Below are 17,574 nucleotides of genomic sequence, written 5' to 3'. Positions count from 1 at the left end.
GCCACCGTGAATTCAAGGCTGGCTGGGGATCTAAAAACATCACCACACTGCTCTGCACCTGCCCTGGGCGACATCGAGGATAGAAAGAAATCAGTACAGCCTGGTTGTCCCATGTCCCAGCGGCACACGAAAGGGTGCGTGATGTATCTGGGATCATCATCCCAGCTGCACAAGACAGGGGACTGCCGGCATCTTTTGGTAAACCAAATCACTGGGCTGGCAGGAGGGACCACGCACTTTCCGAGGCAGCTGAAGTCTCCAAAAATCTTTTAAATCTCAAAGAGGGAATCCTGTGGAGCTCTGCCAGGGACTCTGGCAGGTCAAAAGGAGAGACAGGAGGTAAAACCAGTGGTGCAGTGACTCCTTGAGCCCACCTCGGGCCAGCCACGGAGCTGCAGGAGGTAGCTGCAGGCTGGCACAGCAGCGTTTGCTGGCACGCACCTCCCCTCCGCACGCAGCACTGGCCTTACGCAGCTCTGGGTACCTTTTCAGCTGCTCCTCGTGAAGTTCTTGCTGCACACGAGCTTCATTTTCTCGGGCCTCCTTTAATTCCTCCTCTAGGAGTTTCTTGTCTGAAACACGGGCCTCTGCCAGCAGGAGTTGGTGTTGTGAATCTTTTAGCTTTTGCTGGAGTTTTGAAATCTCGGATTAAAAGTGGACACAGATTAAGTTTTCTGAATTTATAGGCCAGTTAACTGAATCCAAGGGATTCCCTTGGATCCCTCAGTATCTGAGTCATGGGAATGAAAGATTTGCTTGCTTCTACTCAAAAACACTTCTGCATGTCTGTGTCAAAGCCCATTAAAAGTAAAACCTTTCCAACGGCTCCCAGCTTTTGGATCAGATACTATGTCATGAGTTAGCAACAATCCTTTTTGCACCTAAATTGATCCTGCACACTTCAAAACCAAATCCAACGATTAGTGCAGGAACACGGCAGAATGGAAAACACAAGCTTTTGCAGTTTACCTGATAGCAAACAGCAGCAAATTTCCTTGGCAGGAACATGATCTGGGCTCCCTGCGCTTGCCAGCCCTACTACCAGTATTTTCAGAGATAATGAGCTTTAGAGAAAGGAGTTGAGCCATCAGATTTGGCTTCTATTGCCTTGATTTTGCTCCCACTAACAACAGACATTTTTCCTAAACTATTTAGCCAAGTGATTGCAAAACGGACTAGCAAAACGAACTTCAGGGAATCAATTCATGAGCTGCCAGTGCTTCTTGTTCCTGAACTGCAGCTGCACAAAACTGCTAAAAACATCCCTCCTGTTAACTTAGTTCACGCTGATGAGTTACCTTTTTTTGTGCTTCGCATACTTTAGATTTCTCCTGCGCAAGTTTCTCTTGCAGACTGCTCTGCAGTTTATCAGCCTGGGAGCACTTCAAGAGCTCTTGTTCGAGTTCTTTGACCTTCTGCTGGCTTTTTTCCCACTGTGCTGAGAGAGAGGAGCATGTTTCAGTTGCGTCCGAGAGTTTTGCCCGGGCTTGCTTCAGCTCAGCTTTGACCTGAATTTCAAAAGAAGAAAAACATCAAGTTTGCACTTCAACAGATATCATCTGAAATGTCCTGATTAGGAAAGAGTCAACAGGATTACTAGAGAGTGAACAACAATCAAAGAGAAATACAGGGAGCAAGTAGAGCACACACAAAGTTTTATTTGGAGGCAGTGCAATTTCCACGAAGCTCAGACAGAGCACGCTTGAAAGCCCTGGGTGCTGTACGGTCAAGGGCAAACGAGGCCCAGTCTGCTAAAATCAGCACCTCAAACCTCCCATAGCTTGTAAAATGATGTGATGCTCTCTTTAAGCAGTTCTCCCTGCTCTGTTCCTACCTTGGTGCATTCCTGTTGGAGCAAGAGATTTTGCTTTTGTAAGTCGACGTTCTTCTCCCTTTCGTATCTAAGCTCCCTCTCGGCTGAGCTGCACAAGTTCTGAACACGACGCAAGTCCTGCCGCAGTTGCTGCAATTTTTCCTCCTGCTGCTGGAATCTCTCATCAGACAGACTCTGCAGGAACAGCAAAATGAGAAAAGTTCCACGGAAGTTAACTTCAAGGAAAGATAAAGACTGGTAAATAAGAAAGGTAGAGGGATACCCGTAGGATTTAAAAGCATTTAAATAGGAAGATGGGTAAAAAGCCAGCATTTCTTCTGTCCCCACACTATGTCCTGCTCCCTACGCTGTCCATCCCCTCAGAGAAGCTGATACAACTCCTGAGGCTGAGGGAGAAGATGCAATAACCCGGATGAGGGAATAAATCCCTGTTAAAACCTGTCAAACAAAAGCAAAACCACCTGGGTTGCTCTTAACTCTTGTGCCAGAGTCTCACTAAGGCAACTAAGCAGGAGCAGCACATCCAGCCGCGGCTCCCAGAGGCAGCAGGAACAAAGCAAGTCCTGGCAGCAGTAGAGGAACAGACACGCTGGCACGGTGCAGCAGCAGCCTGGACACCATGAGGTGGTCACCGACGGTCTATGATGGCTTTCAGAAGATAACTGAGCTCTTGGGTTCACCCATCTTCTTGCAAGTGCCTTGCACCAAGCATGGGAAGGACTTTTAGCCTGTGCACACCAAATCCCTTCTTCCCAGCATCGCTTTCAGCGATCTGTCGATCTGCATTCCCGCTTTGCATCTTCGCCCTCTGCTCTCGGGACCAGATGAAATCTAGTGAAGACCAAGCTTCCCTTCTCAGATAAATCCCCAGATAAATTCCCAAGCTGGGAAGTCTTGATCCAGCACTGTGGGATCTCAGTTGTCCTCAAGATCAGTTAGGTTTTGTGGGGTTTTTCCCCACCTGCTTCTATCGGGATCCTTTTCAGCATCCCCTTTACACCCTGTATCTTGCTTTGGTCTGCTCTAACTGTACAGATTTGCTGCTTCTTGGTATCAGCACGACTGATCCTCCCCTTTCTACTCCCACACCTGCCTACAGGCCACCCTGTCCTCTCTCTTCCAAATTCTTCGTGTAATCCTTGCTCCTCCTCAGACGCCCTGTCCTGGGGACACAGGAGCAAGACTTGTGGGAATAGCAAGCCAGGTCTATTTCTCATACTCCAAAAAGGAGCTGAGAAAGAGCTCCAAAAGCTCTAAAACATCATTTAAGGACTGTATAACTTATTTCTTTCATGTGCACTAAGGGGGCCAATCGGTTTGTCCAAGTTCCCACTACATCCAAAAACACAACAGAAGGAAATTATGACATTCATAATTTCCAAACATTTTCCCCATGGAAATCAGTCAACCTCATCTCCCCTCTGCGTGCTAACACTACAGGACTGCCTTCCAGTCCACTTTAATTAGGTTTTGCCACTAAACTACTGAAAAAAAAAGTACGGTGCAGATGGCAAAGCTGCCCATACCTGTTTAACGCTCCCATCTAAACTGACTGCAGAGCTCTGAGACACGAGAAACCTGTTCTCTCTACGCACCATGCCTTGATTCATCCTCCAAGTTTCTTCAAGCATGCTGCCGTCCTGCTCCCGGGTAGTCAGGAGATCTTGTTTTAGCTGGGCAATTTCTTCCAGTAACAACCGTTTTTCTTCATTGCTGTCTTTTAGCTGCTTTTCTAGCTCCTCCCTCTTCTTGTTGCTTTCTAGTAATTCAGAACTCGAAGGAGAAATAGTAAAGGAGAGAGATAACTATACACATCCAAGAGAAACCACCCGCTGAAGGGGAAAAACTCGGGATACAAGAGTCCAGAGGAACACTCACGGCAACAACTCAAGTATCTCGGGAGGCCCCAAAGGGGATTTAATCCTGGTTCTGGCAGTTCTGGGCAAGGGTCAGTCTCCTCTGGACACTGACCCACAAAAAAACGTGTGTCCAAAGGTTCAGCTCTCAGTCATTCACGAGCAGGTTAACCGCTGGCCAAGGAAACGCTCGCCTGGGGCCACGGGCGCTGGTCTGCGCTCACAAGCGGCACAGAAGCACTCACCGTATGGAAGTATGGGCTCAGGTCTCCCGCTCATTCACCAAGCTGTCTGACTTATCTCAATCCAAAGTATATGTCCTTATAAGCTAACCTACCTGTCTTACCCTGGTTTTATTTTATCTCAGTACCTTGTTACCCAGATAACTGAGCTGACTAACTTACGCTGGATGTAATCCAAGCTTTTCCTTACTAATGTGAACCTGAGCATGGATGCTCCAACTCCAAATTTGTATTAAATTTTTGTAAAAAGGCAGGAGTCAGGGAGACCTGTAAGAGGTTTAAATTACAACCTTGCTGCCTGCTGACATCTGGCCTTCAAGGACAACCAAAACCCACAGCAGGATGTATATCATCAGCTGCTGCACCAGCTCCCCAAGGAGCCCTAGCCCACAATGGGAGCTCTTTGGGACCATGTTAGTCCAAATACTACCTCACTCCAAGAGAAGAAGCCTCCTCCCTAAGGACAACTCTCACTTATGTTCTTCAGAATCTAGAATAGCAGCATGAAAAAAAAAAAAAAAAAAAAAGGAAAAAAAGGCATGGTCCTGACTAATCACAGCATCACTAAGGGAAATGCTTATTCACCAAAATCTCTACAGAGAGACGATTTCCCGATAAGGAAGACACAAAGCTGCTGTGCCTATTTTTGCCAACAGCAGCACTACAGGGATTTTTAAAAGACTAAAAAAAAAAATCAGTCAGGAAAGATAAGGAGCAGAAAGTACCACAGGCCTTGTTAAGGTTTACCAGAGCAGTTCTTGTTCATCCCTCAAGTTTTTGATCTGTTCTTCCAAAAATACTACTTTAGCCATCTGTTCTTCATATGTCTTTTCATCTGTACATAGATCTTCATGTTTCTGCTCAAGTTTATTAATCTTTTCTCTTTCTTCTGGGAGCTCAGAGACCTGTAAGGTCAGAAAACACCACGACTTTGATTTTCTTTGGTCTCACGGAAACCTTTTGAGCAGTACAAGGCAACCTGTGGACTCCATCAAGACATGGCTTGTGGTTCCGTAGCTAAATTATTGTAGTTCTTCACCCTTGAAGAGACACGTGCAAATCCTTGTTTTCTGCGTGGGAAGTAGCTGTGTGTAAACTATCATCAAATCACATTTCTTTATTTGATTTCATCCTTCTGTTGCCCATCTGTAGTTCTCAGGACTTTATATCATGCGTCCTATTTCTTTACAAAACTAGCAACTCTTGGAAAAACGGGAAGAGTACTAGGTATGTATTCAGCAGTCTCACACAGAGAGTGTTCTCCAGCCAAGTCAGCCCAAAACAACTTTCTGCTCTCCACTTTCAACATCACCTAAGACATGGAGAGAAGATGCCAAGAAAATAAACAGGGTGGAAAAGGAAGGCATGAGGAGCGCATAAGGTCACAGGAACTCCCAGACTGGATCAGAACCAGAATCTGTCTAGTCTAATATCTCCTGCTAAGCAGTGGTGAAACCATATCCTTCAAAGAAAAATGCTATTAAGCCCACTAGATGGTAGCGATGACTTTGATTCCTAAACCTTTTTAATCAATAGCTCCTCCTGAGTGTATGCTAGTACTAATACTTCAATTCCAGGTCTTATCTACACCAAGATGAATTTATTTACACTTGAGTAATATATTCTGGCAGCTTCTGTCTGCATCAGACACCAGAACAACAGGGATTTCTTTACATTTCTCACCTCTGTATCTAACTGTTATCTTTTTGTAACAGGATACATTAATGAGATCCCTGCTTGCTGATGTTCTTTGGAGACTCAGGAAGTTATTACAATGGCTTGTAAACTCTGATTTGGAGTCAGGCAACCCCTGGTGAGGAAACCACAGGAGTTAGCAGATGTAATACACCCCTAACTACAAGCTCAGGAATAGCTTTCTCCTCTCAAATGTACAAAAATGTCCTAAAAACAAGAAGAGAGTTCCAAACAAATGCGAAGAGCTCTTTGCATAGCATCAGTTCATAGCACATCATTAAAATCTACAAGAACAAAAATATGGTCGAATTTACTCGCCCTTTCTACGCGCTGGACCTCCTGACAAACACAACACTGAACAACCTCAAATCTTGACCTCCAGGTGTACATCACCCCTGAGAACCCGATGATTTCATGTCGAGCTGATTTCCAGCACTCTGTTGGTAAACGATTTGTCCCAGTACAGCTGCTCTATCAAAAGGGAATGAACGCATTTGTGAAGTCAGGAATCCCACCAAACACGTGCAGAGTCTTCTATTTTAAAGACTGTTACAGTCTAATGCAGGCCACTGGATTTCATCTCGTGATCCCTTCGGTGGAAAAACAATCCCCTCCTTAGGCAAAACCACCGGCCAACCAGTGGCTCAATTACAACCAATCTTACAGGGAGGGATGATTTTGATTAAAAGGTCTCTGGATTACAAGTAGATTGAATTATTGGAATGCAAAGATTAAAGAGGGACTCTTCCCATTTTCCTCATCATTGCCCCAAATCAGGTCATTCCTTTTTTGTGTATTCATAGACTGACCTAGCCTCTTCCTAAACTGCTCTTCAGCAAGGCTTGGTCTGCATCCTGAGCTTTTACAATGTGAATTTATTGCCTAACAGCACTACGAAAGTCCCGTCCTCTAGATGCCACTGTTCCTCCAGTAAGAGTCTTGTGTACACGCAGTTGCACCAGCAGTTCAGGACTTTGGTTTTACTTACATTCAAGGAAATGATACAACTCAGAGCTGGCTTAAGGCCTTTCAGAGTGCTAAAAAAAGGGGTTTGTAATAGATGTAACCCCCTCCTGTGCCAGCCTCCCTCAGGTCCCCCTTGTCTGCCTGATCCAGGCCACAGATCTGCAGCGCTCCTAAATTTTTTGCCTAATTTTCAGTCCCTGTCCTGCCTATGTCTGCACCAGCCCTTGTGCAATTTTGCTGGCATCACATGCTCTCTCTCTTCTACAGCCCAACTGGAAGACGAGAGCACCAACAACTCTCCCAGCAGAGATAAACCACCCAGAAGTCTACATAGCAGTTAATTACTTCAATTAAAGTGTCCTGAGGTCCTTAGGGCTCGTAACAAAAAGCAGCACCAGGATCCCAGCAAGCTGCTCATATAGACTTCTCCAACTCTTAGGTGTTCCGACTTCTTTTCCTGCCGTATTCTGGTTAAGAAAGATTACAATCGATATTAAAGGGGATCTGTGTTAAAGACTCAGAATTAGCCGTGATGGTCTTGGCTCAAATCTACAAGTACCCTACCACGTTGTGACATGGAGAGATGAAGGCTCATGATGATGAACCTTATGATCACAAACAACTCTGCAATAAATACCTAAGTGTGAAAACTTCCATTCTGCCCTCCAGAGAAGGCGACTTTGGCTACAAACTTTGAATTACTGTTTTTTTATTAGATTCACCAAAAGGAAAAATAAATTACTGAGTTAGAGACAGTTCCGTTAAAGCAGATGGATTTAAAACCATCTACAAAGAAGCTTTGAAACTGGCTGGACTAGAGAAATGCATCAATAGAAGTCAAGCAATACACCTGGGGGGCAACTGGGAACATTTTATGGAGTGACAAAGGCAAATGTCTCCTGCAGGGAGTGCCACTGCAGGACCTTACATACCTGGCTGCCCAGTACCTTCTGCTCAGCCTTCAGATCTTCTCGTAACAGTTCAAGCTCTGATGCAAGTTGCTTTCTACGCTCTCTCCGCTCTCCCAGTTGACTTCCCAACTTTTCTATCGTTTCCTGACAGCTTTCCAGCATCTAGAACAAGCAAAATTAAGAATCACTTCTACAGCATTATTTACTCTAGCAAAAGAGGAAACAAATTGCAGAAAATGTGTCTTCTAGAAAACAAGGATAGGAAAAATGGTTCTCAAAAATTGCAGCAGGATTCCCACACCTTATACCCAGGTGTGGCTGGACATCTCTGAAGGTCTGGAGCATCCACCTGACCCAGGATACCTTGGGAAGGTCATCTCCCACATGTAATAATCTCTATCTGGCTTATACACCCAACAGATCCAATTGGCTGGCTGGCAAGTAACAAATTGACAGCAAAGTCAGCCCAAAACCAGCTGGGAAACAGCCTTGTAAAGTACCTACGCACCACCTGGCTTTCACTAGACCCCAAACGAGAGTCAAGCACCTTTACACGTCAACCCTTCACCCTCACCGGGGAGTCAACAAGCTCCACAGTGCCGAAGGCAAGACAATCTCCTAAGAGAGATGAGTTATCAGGGACATAATATTGGCATGTTAGCTGCTTTCCTCCAAAGACAACCATCTGTCTTGCATGAGCTGATGGGCTACACATTCACGGAAGATGGTGACAAAGAGCATTCACAGGAAAAGCTCATTTAACACGTTTCTAAACAAAGCAATTTATTTCCCAAGGAAAACCTCTTACCTCTTGCATCTCTTGTGCTCCAGATGATGCCTGCTCTTCCCCACTCATATCAGTTTTGCTCTTCTGCACTTCAAGTAACTCTGTTTCTAAACTTGTGATCTTAACATAGAGAAACTGCAAGTTAAAACCAAACCAGCGCTCACAACTAGTACTACCTGCACAACTACTACTAAATTGCTCCTTGTGCCACTATTACAGAATAAGCCCCATGTTTGGAAGCAAGGAGTAGGAGGGGACATAGGCAGCCACCAGCATGGACTAGCTCCAGCTCACACCTTTCATCCTGCGGCTCCAAAGGGTGAAGGAACCATTCAAGGCCAAGTCAGAAAATGGAAGAACCCTGCCCCACAAAAGGAGAGAAACGACCCAGACACATGGGTCGTGGGGCCTTCTACATGCTGCTCTCCCAACACAGAGGACCCCATGAGACCCTGATTTATATTGTGGCCATCCTCCTTTCCCATGCTGTTGCACTCCCCCACAGCTGATTTAACCCAAGCAAATGTTTGATCTGGTCTACCAGGACTTGTCCTGGTCCCTCCACCGCTCAGAGGAGGTTGTAACTCCCTCCTGCAAGGCTCCAAGGACTCTTGACTTGAGCCAGAAAAATGCTGACCTCTGTGCTTCTCCTAGCAGGCAAGAGTTTCTCCGTACACTCTGCAGCTGCACCATCTCTCCCGAAGCATCTGCCCTCATGGGGGATCTCGTGGGAATGAATATAAGTGCTGCAGTTTTAATGGGCTTAAAGGAGCTAGGAGCAGTCCAGCTTCTCCTCCCCATTCCAGTTCCTGCAGACCCTTTTGCAAGATCCAAGTCTCGGCACTCGCAGCCACTCTGCCCCGCTGCCAGCCAGCACGGCATTCGGCAGCCTCTCCTTTCAGCTCCTTACGCTCAGAAGAAAGTTTGTGCTGGTTTTCTTATTTGTAAACCACCAAGCTGGCCTCCCTGAGCTGGGTTTCACTCAACGAGGCTGCAGAGCGAGCGGGGGACATGGAAGGAGATGAAGTTCAGCTGCAGGTGAAGTCCAGCTTCATCTGTACACACAAGCAACATCCATTGTCCTACTCATACACGAGCGTACGGTGAAGTATATAAGAAGTCTTAGGCCTTTCTCACCCTGCTTTCTTTGCACTTATTCGGAGATGATTTTTCATTCCTCTCCAACGAGAAGCCGAAGAAGTGCTGAGTCTCTGCTGATCCACGTCCATTTAAAGTGATTACGAAGCAGCAGGGCAAAGCCCCGGAGCTCTGGTTTCACTGGCAGGCTTCAGGCACAAGATGGCTCTGTTGAAGCCCCCAGGAGGCAATGATCTCTAACACAGAGGAAAGCTGCTGTGATAGTGTGCTTTTTGGGGGGTTGTTTTTGTGATTGGCTTGCCTTTTTTTTTTTTTTTTTTAAAAAGACCGATGATGTGACCCAACCTATGCGTTAAAAGCAAATCGGTGGGGTGAAACACCCAGGCCTCTTACAGAAGAGCTAGAAGGCAATAAACTCCCCTCCTCTTGCACGACAAGATGATAGGTTGGGGTTCAACAAGACTTTGAGTTCTGGAAGGGATCTCAAAGGCAAAATACACCTCCCTTCCCCACCCCCAGCCAACCTTTGGTCATGAAGCTGATACCTGGTAATGCATTTCCATCGTTTTGTTTATTTTTCCTCCAAGCCGCTAACTTTTAAGCATTTAAGTTGCGTTGGTAAGTCCCGTGCCAACGGCAGAACAATACTCACATTGTATCCTGGTGTCCTTGTTCTGAGTCAGTGGCCTAATAGCCAAGATTTTTGTAGGCATGCCAAAACAGAAAAGACTTGGAAGTCCTTCCCACACGGGGCAGGCTGGCAAATACCCAGCAGCGCTGCTTTCCCCAGGCTCCAGCGCACCTGCCTTCGTGCAGCCCTTCCCTCATTACCTCCGAGGCACCCAAAAGCCCCCTGGAGATGAAGGGTGCAGCTTTGCATCTGCAGATGTTGGATCTAACCGAGGGTTAGCCCACTTCTCCGCCATCCCGCAACCTCCCTGTCTCTCCTCCGCTGCCCTGCATGCTTCATTTCTGTCTGTCTCAGCTACAGTGGCCGCAAGCTCCTGCCAGGCGAAATGCCTTGCATCTCCTTGGCTACTCGGTGCGTTCACTCTGCGTCCCCCAAGCGGCGTTCCCAGGGATCTGTTTAACAACACACTGAGCAAAGAAGGGATTTCTCCAGACTGAAAACCCATCTTGTTTGATTTGTGGAGGGTTGTGTTTATTCTACTTCAGTGGGAAAGTGGGAAACGTTTTAGCGCGTGATGAACAAACCCTGATTTAAACAAAAGCACAGTCATGGTGGACAGACCTTTTGCCGTTCCCATCACAGAGTCTGCCCTTGGCTCCTCAGTTACACACTTGGAAACACGGTATCTGTGGGCATCCTTCACTAAGATATTTGAACATGCCTTCAGTCTGGTTTACTGTATTTAGAGACCTTTCCCTCACAGCCAGAGGCTACTGACAAGTTATTCATCTTTTCTTCCTTTGAACGATTCATCTTGGAGATGTGTGGCCACTTCAGCATTCACATGGGATACGCCTTCACACTTGCACTATCTCCTACATCACGTTTTAACACAACAGCAAGTGTATGGACAGGTCACTCCTGACTGAAAACCTGTGCGTGCCCTTCCTTCTCACCTCCGAAATCCAAGGTCCTCTAGGGACACTATGGACTGGTCCTGCCGCCTGGCAATCCAGGACCACTATCACTGCAGCAAGCACCTCAACCACAGCCCAAGGAAGGAAGAGCTTTTGGCCAGGCAGCAGGGCTTCAGCCGAAGGAAGAAACCTCCGCAGCCAGCCTTTTGGGGAGAAGCCCACCTACCCATCTAGCAAGACTAACTTCTGGCTTCCTCTGGCTATAAATTCTTCAACTGCCTTGTCTGTGAGGGACCACGTGCTACGGTAGCGATGCTTCAAATGGTATTTTCCCTGGGGGCAAGCAGGGACAAACCAGTCCTTAAGTGCCAGTGCCCGTCACAGAGTGACACCTCCAGAGTGATGGAGGGTCCATCCAGTAAATCAAGGCTAAAGACCGCTCTGACAAAGGCAGCACAGACTGAGACGCTTCAGCAGTAACTTAATCTTTGCTTAAAACGTGGATGAAGATGGCTCTGCAGGTGTTGCAAGGCGACCTTAGTTCTGGTAAACCGTGATAATCAATGTGGTGCTTCAAGTCTGCAATTTTCACAGAGGTTCCCTGTCACATGCAAACGAGCGGAAATAAAGACTTCTATCAACCTCCTAAAGGCAAAAGATGATCTGAACAGTCTTGTCCTGTTAACAGGAAAAGATCCAGATCGCCCTGGGTTGAGCGTGCCCAAAATCGAGTAGGACAGGTGTTAGGAAGACTGGTGAGATCAAATCTTGATCAAGATTGAGCAGAGCTTCTCCAGATGATCAGCTTATCACCGCTCTTCAAAAAGGTGTGTCCAGCCATGCCTGCCCCATTCAGCAGCAGATGCAGTAGCAAGAGAGCAGATGATGAGAGAAACTCACTGTCCCCTCAAATTCAGTATTTTCAGCAGGGATGTCCCCAGGCAGTACAGATCCTGGCCCCCCACACCCAGAAGTGCCTCGGTGTTTGCCACAAATCTCCAAAAGCGCAGTCTTTTGTCACCAGCATGTTTAACTGGTGACCTTTCCTGGGATCAAGGAGCATCAGTATCCCACACTGACCATTTTCATCTGATGGACAGATCTGGAGAGGGGTTAGGGATTCCAGTCAAAGCCTGGACTTCTATCACGGGTGCCAGGTTAAGGGACAACTCATGGGCTTCAGTCTCACCTCTCTCCTGAGCCTCAAGAGGACTTGGGGCTTCTGGAACTTGCTCTTCAGTAGGAACCACAGGCAGAAGAAACAACCGGAAAAGCATTTCCTGCAGGAGACCAATGCTGAAGTCTATCAGGAGCACTGTTGCCATCTAGGACAGCCTCTCAGGGGAGGAAATCAGAGCTTCTAAGCTACAAGAGCTTCAGAAGAAATAGCTCCAGAGAAAAAAAAAGATGCAACTTGAATTTGAAATAAAGAGGCTTTGCTTCAGCTCAGCCAAGAAACCGAACAGTGCACAGCCCACACGTACAGAAAGGCTGTACGGGAGGGGAACGTCGCCTGATCTCACTCCTGTGGATGCAGGAGGTACTTTAGCTACTGAACTTCGCTTGCCCAAGCGCCAAGGAGCGGGAAGAGACAATGTTGCTGTAACACTGGGGGGAATCTGCGCCTCCAAGCAAGCATCACTTTCTCACTGCTGGAATTATATTTCTTCTTTCTTTTCCCCTCTTTTCTGAAACTGGCAGATTTTGCTTGTTGCGTTCTTGTCAAACTAAAAAAGCAGCATGCAGGTTTAGGTCAAACATAATTGTATTTTACTAATCAATATGCAGAGAGAAAAGCAGCTAGAATTAAACAAAACCAAACTGTATTTCTTCCATTCCTTACTTACTTTCCGGTGAAGTCCTTCCACCTCACTCTCGAACTGCTCTTTCTCCTGCTTGGTTTGGATCTGCGTCTCTCCCAGAATCAATTCCAGCTCTTCATTACGCTCAACCAAATCCTCATGCTCCTGCTCCAGTTTTTGCAGCTTGTGAAGGAGCTGTGAATTCCTGCCCTCGATGTTTTCAATTGCCTCTCGGCACCTACGCAAAGACCAACATCACCCAGGCTAGAACTGCTACGTAAACACATCGACACACATCCAAACCGCTTACTGCTGGCAAGGAAATGTATTTTTCACTATGCAGTATTATTGTCCTGCTAATTTTGAGTCTTGCATCCAGTATGACCTGTGCCTGCTCTTATTTAGGTGATGATGCATGGGAATTATTAGTGATGGGCTCTGCAAAAGTAACAATGAGGGTCTGGGGACAGAACTGGTCAGGGCATGAGGATGCCAACAGCAGAGGGGCAACGGAAAATTCAACTGCTTGAGGTGGGGGAACAGGCTTGGGCATTTGAAGGGAGAAAGAGGGATGGAATCAGACCGCCTTTCCTCCTTGAACCTGCTAAAAGAGTCTCAGCAGCAGCAGCAGCTTCCTGAGCAGGCCACAGGAGAACAAAGCTTTGACTTCCCTTAAAAATCTGAATTTACATATTTATAAGTCTGAAAGTCAAGGGTTTTGGTTCACCCCTGGACAGCAACCAAATCCAGAGGAATCTTCCCAGCAACCAAACAATTTCAAACACCACGCTTTTGTCTGCAGAGAGCCACAAAAGCCTAAGCCTGGTTTTTTTTTTTTTAGGAAAGCAACAAACTGTACAAAGTGCCAGAAAACAGCCTTCATTCTTGATACCAAAGGCTACAGACCCACTCAGGACTATGTTACCTCCAAACTTTCCGATTTGGGAGCAGAGGAACAAAGCTGGTACCCGAGAGTGTTCTAAAGAACCCAATACTTAAATACACTGTGCAAGACAGAATGCCAGCAAACCAGAGCACCAGATAACCACCGTGAAAATACAACAGGTGAAGAAGGATTTCCGCATTGCTCACCTTTTATGAAGTGTTTCACTACCCTGATATCTTTCTTCTTGATCCGAGACAGTTTTGCCTGAAACATGGTCTCCTTCAATCCTCCCTTCATCCTTTGTGCCCTGTGTCTCAAGAGAAAAATCAAAAGTTAGCACGTAATCAAGACTGATATCTTAGCATAATGTGATTCCAAAGCTACCCGAGTCTCTCATAAATAAACAAGACAACCAGAAAACATGAGCTGCTCTGTCCGCATTAGATAATCTACCAGCCGCAGGAGGAAAAAACCCCAAGACCTATAACGATATGAAGGCACTCATGGGTATTAGCTTACGCCAACAGACGTAGTCCACACGTCATGCCCAGCGTAAATCCTACATCACACCTGCAAAAGATGCACTCACACATACATAGAAAGGAAAACACAAGCGTTTCTGCACCCATTTGCTCAATTCGCTTTCTAGAAAGGCAAACAAAAAGCCCTTGAAAATACCTGCAGCAAGCACGCTGCGACTTCTTCGGTCTCGGTGGGCATGGGCAACAGAAGTCCTTGCTTCTCGCTTTTCTGATACTCACAGATCTCCTCTTTGAGCTGTTCAACCTTCAAAAGGAAAACACTCGCTTTTATTTTTGGTGAATGTTTATCTCTGTCTTAGAGAATTAAGATTCCCCTCAAATTTGCTGTAGATAAATTGCAGATTTACTTATATTAACCACTCAGCTTAAGGGATCGGTTGAGATCATGCGGCTGCTCCAGCTGGGTGGCCTCAGAATATTGAGAGAGCTAAAGAGCAGTAAAGGGGGGAATGCTGTGCTGCATTAAAGGGCAAGTGAATTTTTCTTCATTTAATTCAATTACTGATGATGCACCCATCAGTAATTGAACAAATTGTACATCCCCTTTTACTGGAGGGGATTGAGTGCAGAGGCATAGCCAGATCACAACCACTATTTCTGAGGACACCTTTGAGTCTTTGCTGTTATCGATGGGATCAATATAATATTATTAGCAGGTAACTCTTCACACCACACAGTCACTTACTGGCACACGCACTCTTGGTTGGAGCAATAGCTGGGAGGCTAACTCCAGCCATTTACTTGGAAGTGCAGGGTCACACCATGGTGGCTTCTAGGTGGGTGTTCGAGTCCTGCAGGCAGCGCTCACCTTCACCAGATGAAGATACAATCCTGTACTCCTTGAGTGTGCCCAGCAGCACACGTGGACACCATCTGAGCCTCACACAGGGACCTTGCACAGGTTCAGCAGACCGTTGGTGTCCCAGGTTTATCATTTTTTGCAGATTTAACAGCACTGCTAGTCTCTGGAGCTATCAGCCATTGCAAAGCTTTCATATGTCACCTTCTCAGCATGCACTTTTCCTTTCTTCAGCCTCTTCAGCCTCCACCCACACTCACAGGCGCCTGCAGAGCCCACTCACACGAACTCACACCACGCAGACACCAGATCCTGCATGGTTGAGGCTCAATACTCCAACTGGTGGAGGTCACGGCAGGAGCAAGGTCAGTCTCCCATGGACCACCAAACCAGACCCAACTGGCCAGCTTGCTCCTCACCCTGCTGTCCATAACTCACAGGCAGAAAAAAGGACTTGAGGATGCAGAACTTCTGTGACTCATAATAAAGGACACTTTCAGCTTCTGCAAACTAGAGATCATGGTTTTCTAACTTTTCTGCCAACAGTTAAACCTCATTCTATGGCTTAACAACATGGTTGGTTGGAAGTGATTTGGAATTAAGAAAATGTAAACCAAGGAATATGAACTAAATAATACTTTTTGTAGACCCAGAAACAGACTGTCCTGTAAATACAAGGTTTGAGAGTACAGATTTGCTTAGACGCTACGCTGAGGAAGAACCAGCAACTTTTTTAAATGCAAGGAACAGAATTACATACTAAAATTTTGAAATTCTCAAACATGAATATTCAAGAAAGTAAATCTTCAGTATTATTGTAAAAAGATGGGCATGGTATTCTCAGAGATACTTATATTAATTTAAAAGTACTCATTTTAATCCAAGAGACTCATGAGATAGCTGCTGAGCTATCTGTGCTGGGATGGCATAAGTAATTAGAGACTGCTGGCAACGAATTACAGCCCGCTGAAGGACTGACAGAAAGAGTTTGAGGGTAAAGAACAGAAACAGAATTTGTGCCAAATGACACATTTTAACAGGAAACAGATTGTTATATTAATTCACTCTTGGCAACCTCGGTAAGGAACTATCTTGTTGATAAAGCCCTTTGCATTTAAAGAATCCTAAATTTATTAGGTTGAACATTAAATTAATGGTAATGACAGTCAGTTAAGAAAGTCTACACAAAATGAAGAGGAAGAAGTTTATCTTCTACTGAGCAAATCAACATAGCCACATTAAAAAGCCAAAGAGGCTGAGAGGTATCAAAACACGAGCATAAATTTAAAATTGTTTAAAAAATAGCTAGTTTGGGGTTTAGACTAAACTTATTTGCTGTCTTTAAAAATGGTTCCCAAGAAAAGGTAGAAATGTTGCTTCTTCTGTTTCCCCACTTGATTTTGCACAAATACTGGCTAGTAACAGAAAGCATCGAGCTGATCCTGTGTGCTGGGCACAGGAAAGGACACATTTCAGGGTGCTACGCTGCGAGCCCTAAAGCACATCTGCAGCCTGAGCACGCACAGCCCCCTCTGCTTGGTGAAGCATCGAACTCTTCCTGCACCGCAGGATACTACGAGAACTGAAACTTTTCAGGGCTGCAGTAAGAGCAGCTGCTTTAAAACACTCTGGTTATTTATTCCACCTGTTTCCCAAAGTTTATTACTCCACGAGCCACGAAACATCAGAACTGCAGCTCTGGAAAGACTCACGATAGAAAAGAGGGGAAATAGGGCGAGTTTAAGACTTGGGCTGAAGATCAGGAGCCAGCCCAGGAGTGTCGGCTATGCAGAGGCTCATCGATGCCACAGCAGATCAGGAGGCGGGTACTCACCAAATCAAGGAATGCTTTTCTTTCCAAATCAAGCGTTTGGACCCGTGCTCGCAGCGCCAGAATTTCCTTGTCCAGCCTGCTGTTGTGCTCCATGGCCGTCTGTAGCTCGGTCCCGTCTGTACAGAACAGAAAAAAAAATGGGGTGACCAACACCGGTTCAGACCTTGATCTCTGCTGAGCTCAGAGGGGAGCTATCACATGAATAAGGTTTGTGAAATTCCATTGCCCTTATGCAGAGGTGTACGATGGCAACAACGCAGCGGGGAGTTCCCCATACATACGGGAACGTGTTCTCTTACTCACGTAGTAGAGGTTTACATTTCAGAGATCCAGATTCAATAGCAGCGCTATGTTTATTATAAGAGCACAGCAGTCTCTCCATAGTTATATTCCAGGGATTCTGTTTACCTCTAGATCATGCAAAATGCCTCAAAATTTAGGTATGGGTTTCACAAACAGCTAGGCTAAGCTTCGAAAAACCCAAACAGCCATATTTCCTACTTTCATCATAATTTGCTACAAGCAGAAACACAATCAGTTAATGATTAGTGTTGTGCTAGCATTAATATATAATAATGGCCAGTACAGTAACAATTATGGTTGCGTACCAACCCTTCAAGTTCTCATCAATACACATACGCAACCCTCACACCAATTAACGCAGACTATCGAGTATTTCAAGTGCAAGAAGTAGGAAAAGATACTTGTATTGGGAGCACAATGACAGAAACGTGTCCAAGTATACACTGGTATCCTAATAAAAATTACTGAGAA

At 45.8% G+C, this 17,574-nt stretch overlaps 1 protein-coding gene across 4 annotated transcripts in view; it reads right to left on the bottom strand.

The window, feature by feature from the left end:
- CCDC30 (coiled-coil domain containing 30) overlaps positions 1–17,574 on the bottom strand; it is a 37,946-nt gene that overhangs the window by 7,532 nt on the left and 12,840 nt on the right. For 2 of the 4 annotated variants that reach the window (XM_075773393.1, XM_075773395.1), the window contains exons 8-18: positions 16,801–16,916; positions 14,304–14,411; positions 13,832–13,938; positions 12,785–12,977; positions 8,313–8,411; positions 7,526–7,666; positions 4,680–4,837; positions 3,430–3,607; positions 1,835–2,008; positions 1,299–1,508; positions 485–642 (exon numbers count right to left, since the gene is read on the bottom strand). In XM_075773393.1, coding sequence (XP_075629508.1) covers positions 485–642; positions 1,299–1,508; positions 1,835–2,008; positions 3,430–3,607; positions 4,680–4,837; positions 7,526–7,666; positions 8,313–8,411; positions 12,785–12,977; positions 13,832–13,938; positions 14,304–14,411; positions 16,801–16,916 — 1,642 coding nt within the window. The remainder of the gene's footprint in view (positions 1–484; positions 643–1,298; positions 1,509–1,834; positions 2,009–3,429; positions 3,608–4,679; positions 4,838–7,525; positions 7,667–8,312; positions 8,412–12,784; positions 12,978–13,831; positions 13,939–14,303; positions 14,412–16,800; positions 16,917–17,574) is intronic. The other 2 variants (XM_075773394.1, XM_075773396.1) reach the window with 2 other exon arrangements.

This window comes from Balearica regulorum, chromosome 21, assembly GCF_011004875.1.
Source record: "Balearica regulorum gibbericeps isolate bBalReg1 chromosome 21, bBalReg1.pri, whole genome shotgun sequence".
Lineage (NCBI taxonomy): Eukaryota > Metazoa > Chordata > Aves > Gruiformes > Gruidae > Balearica > Balearica regulorum.
Note: the sequence above shows the minus strand (reverse complement) of the source record. Positions and strands in the feature narration are given on the sequence as shown.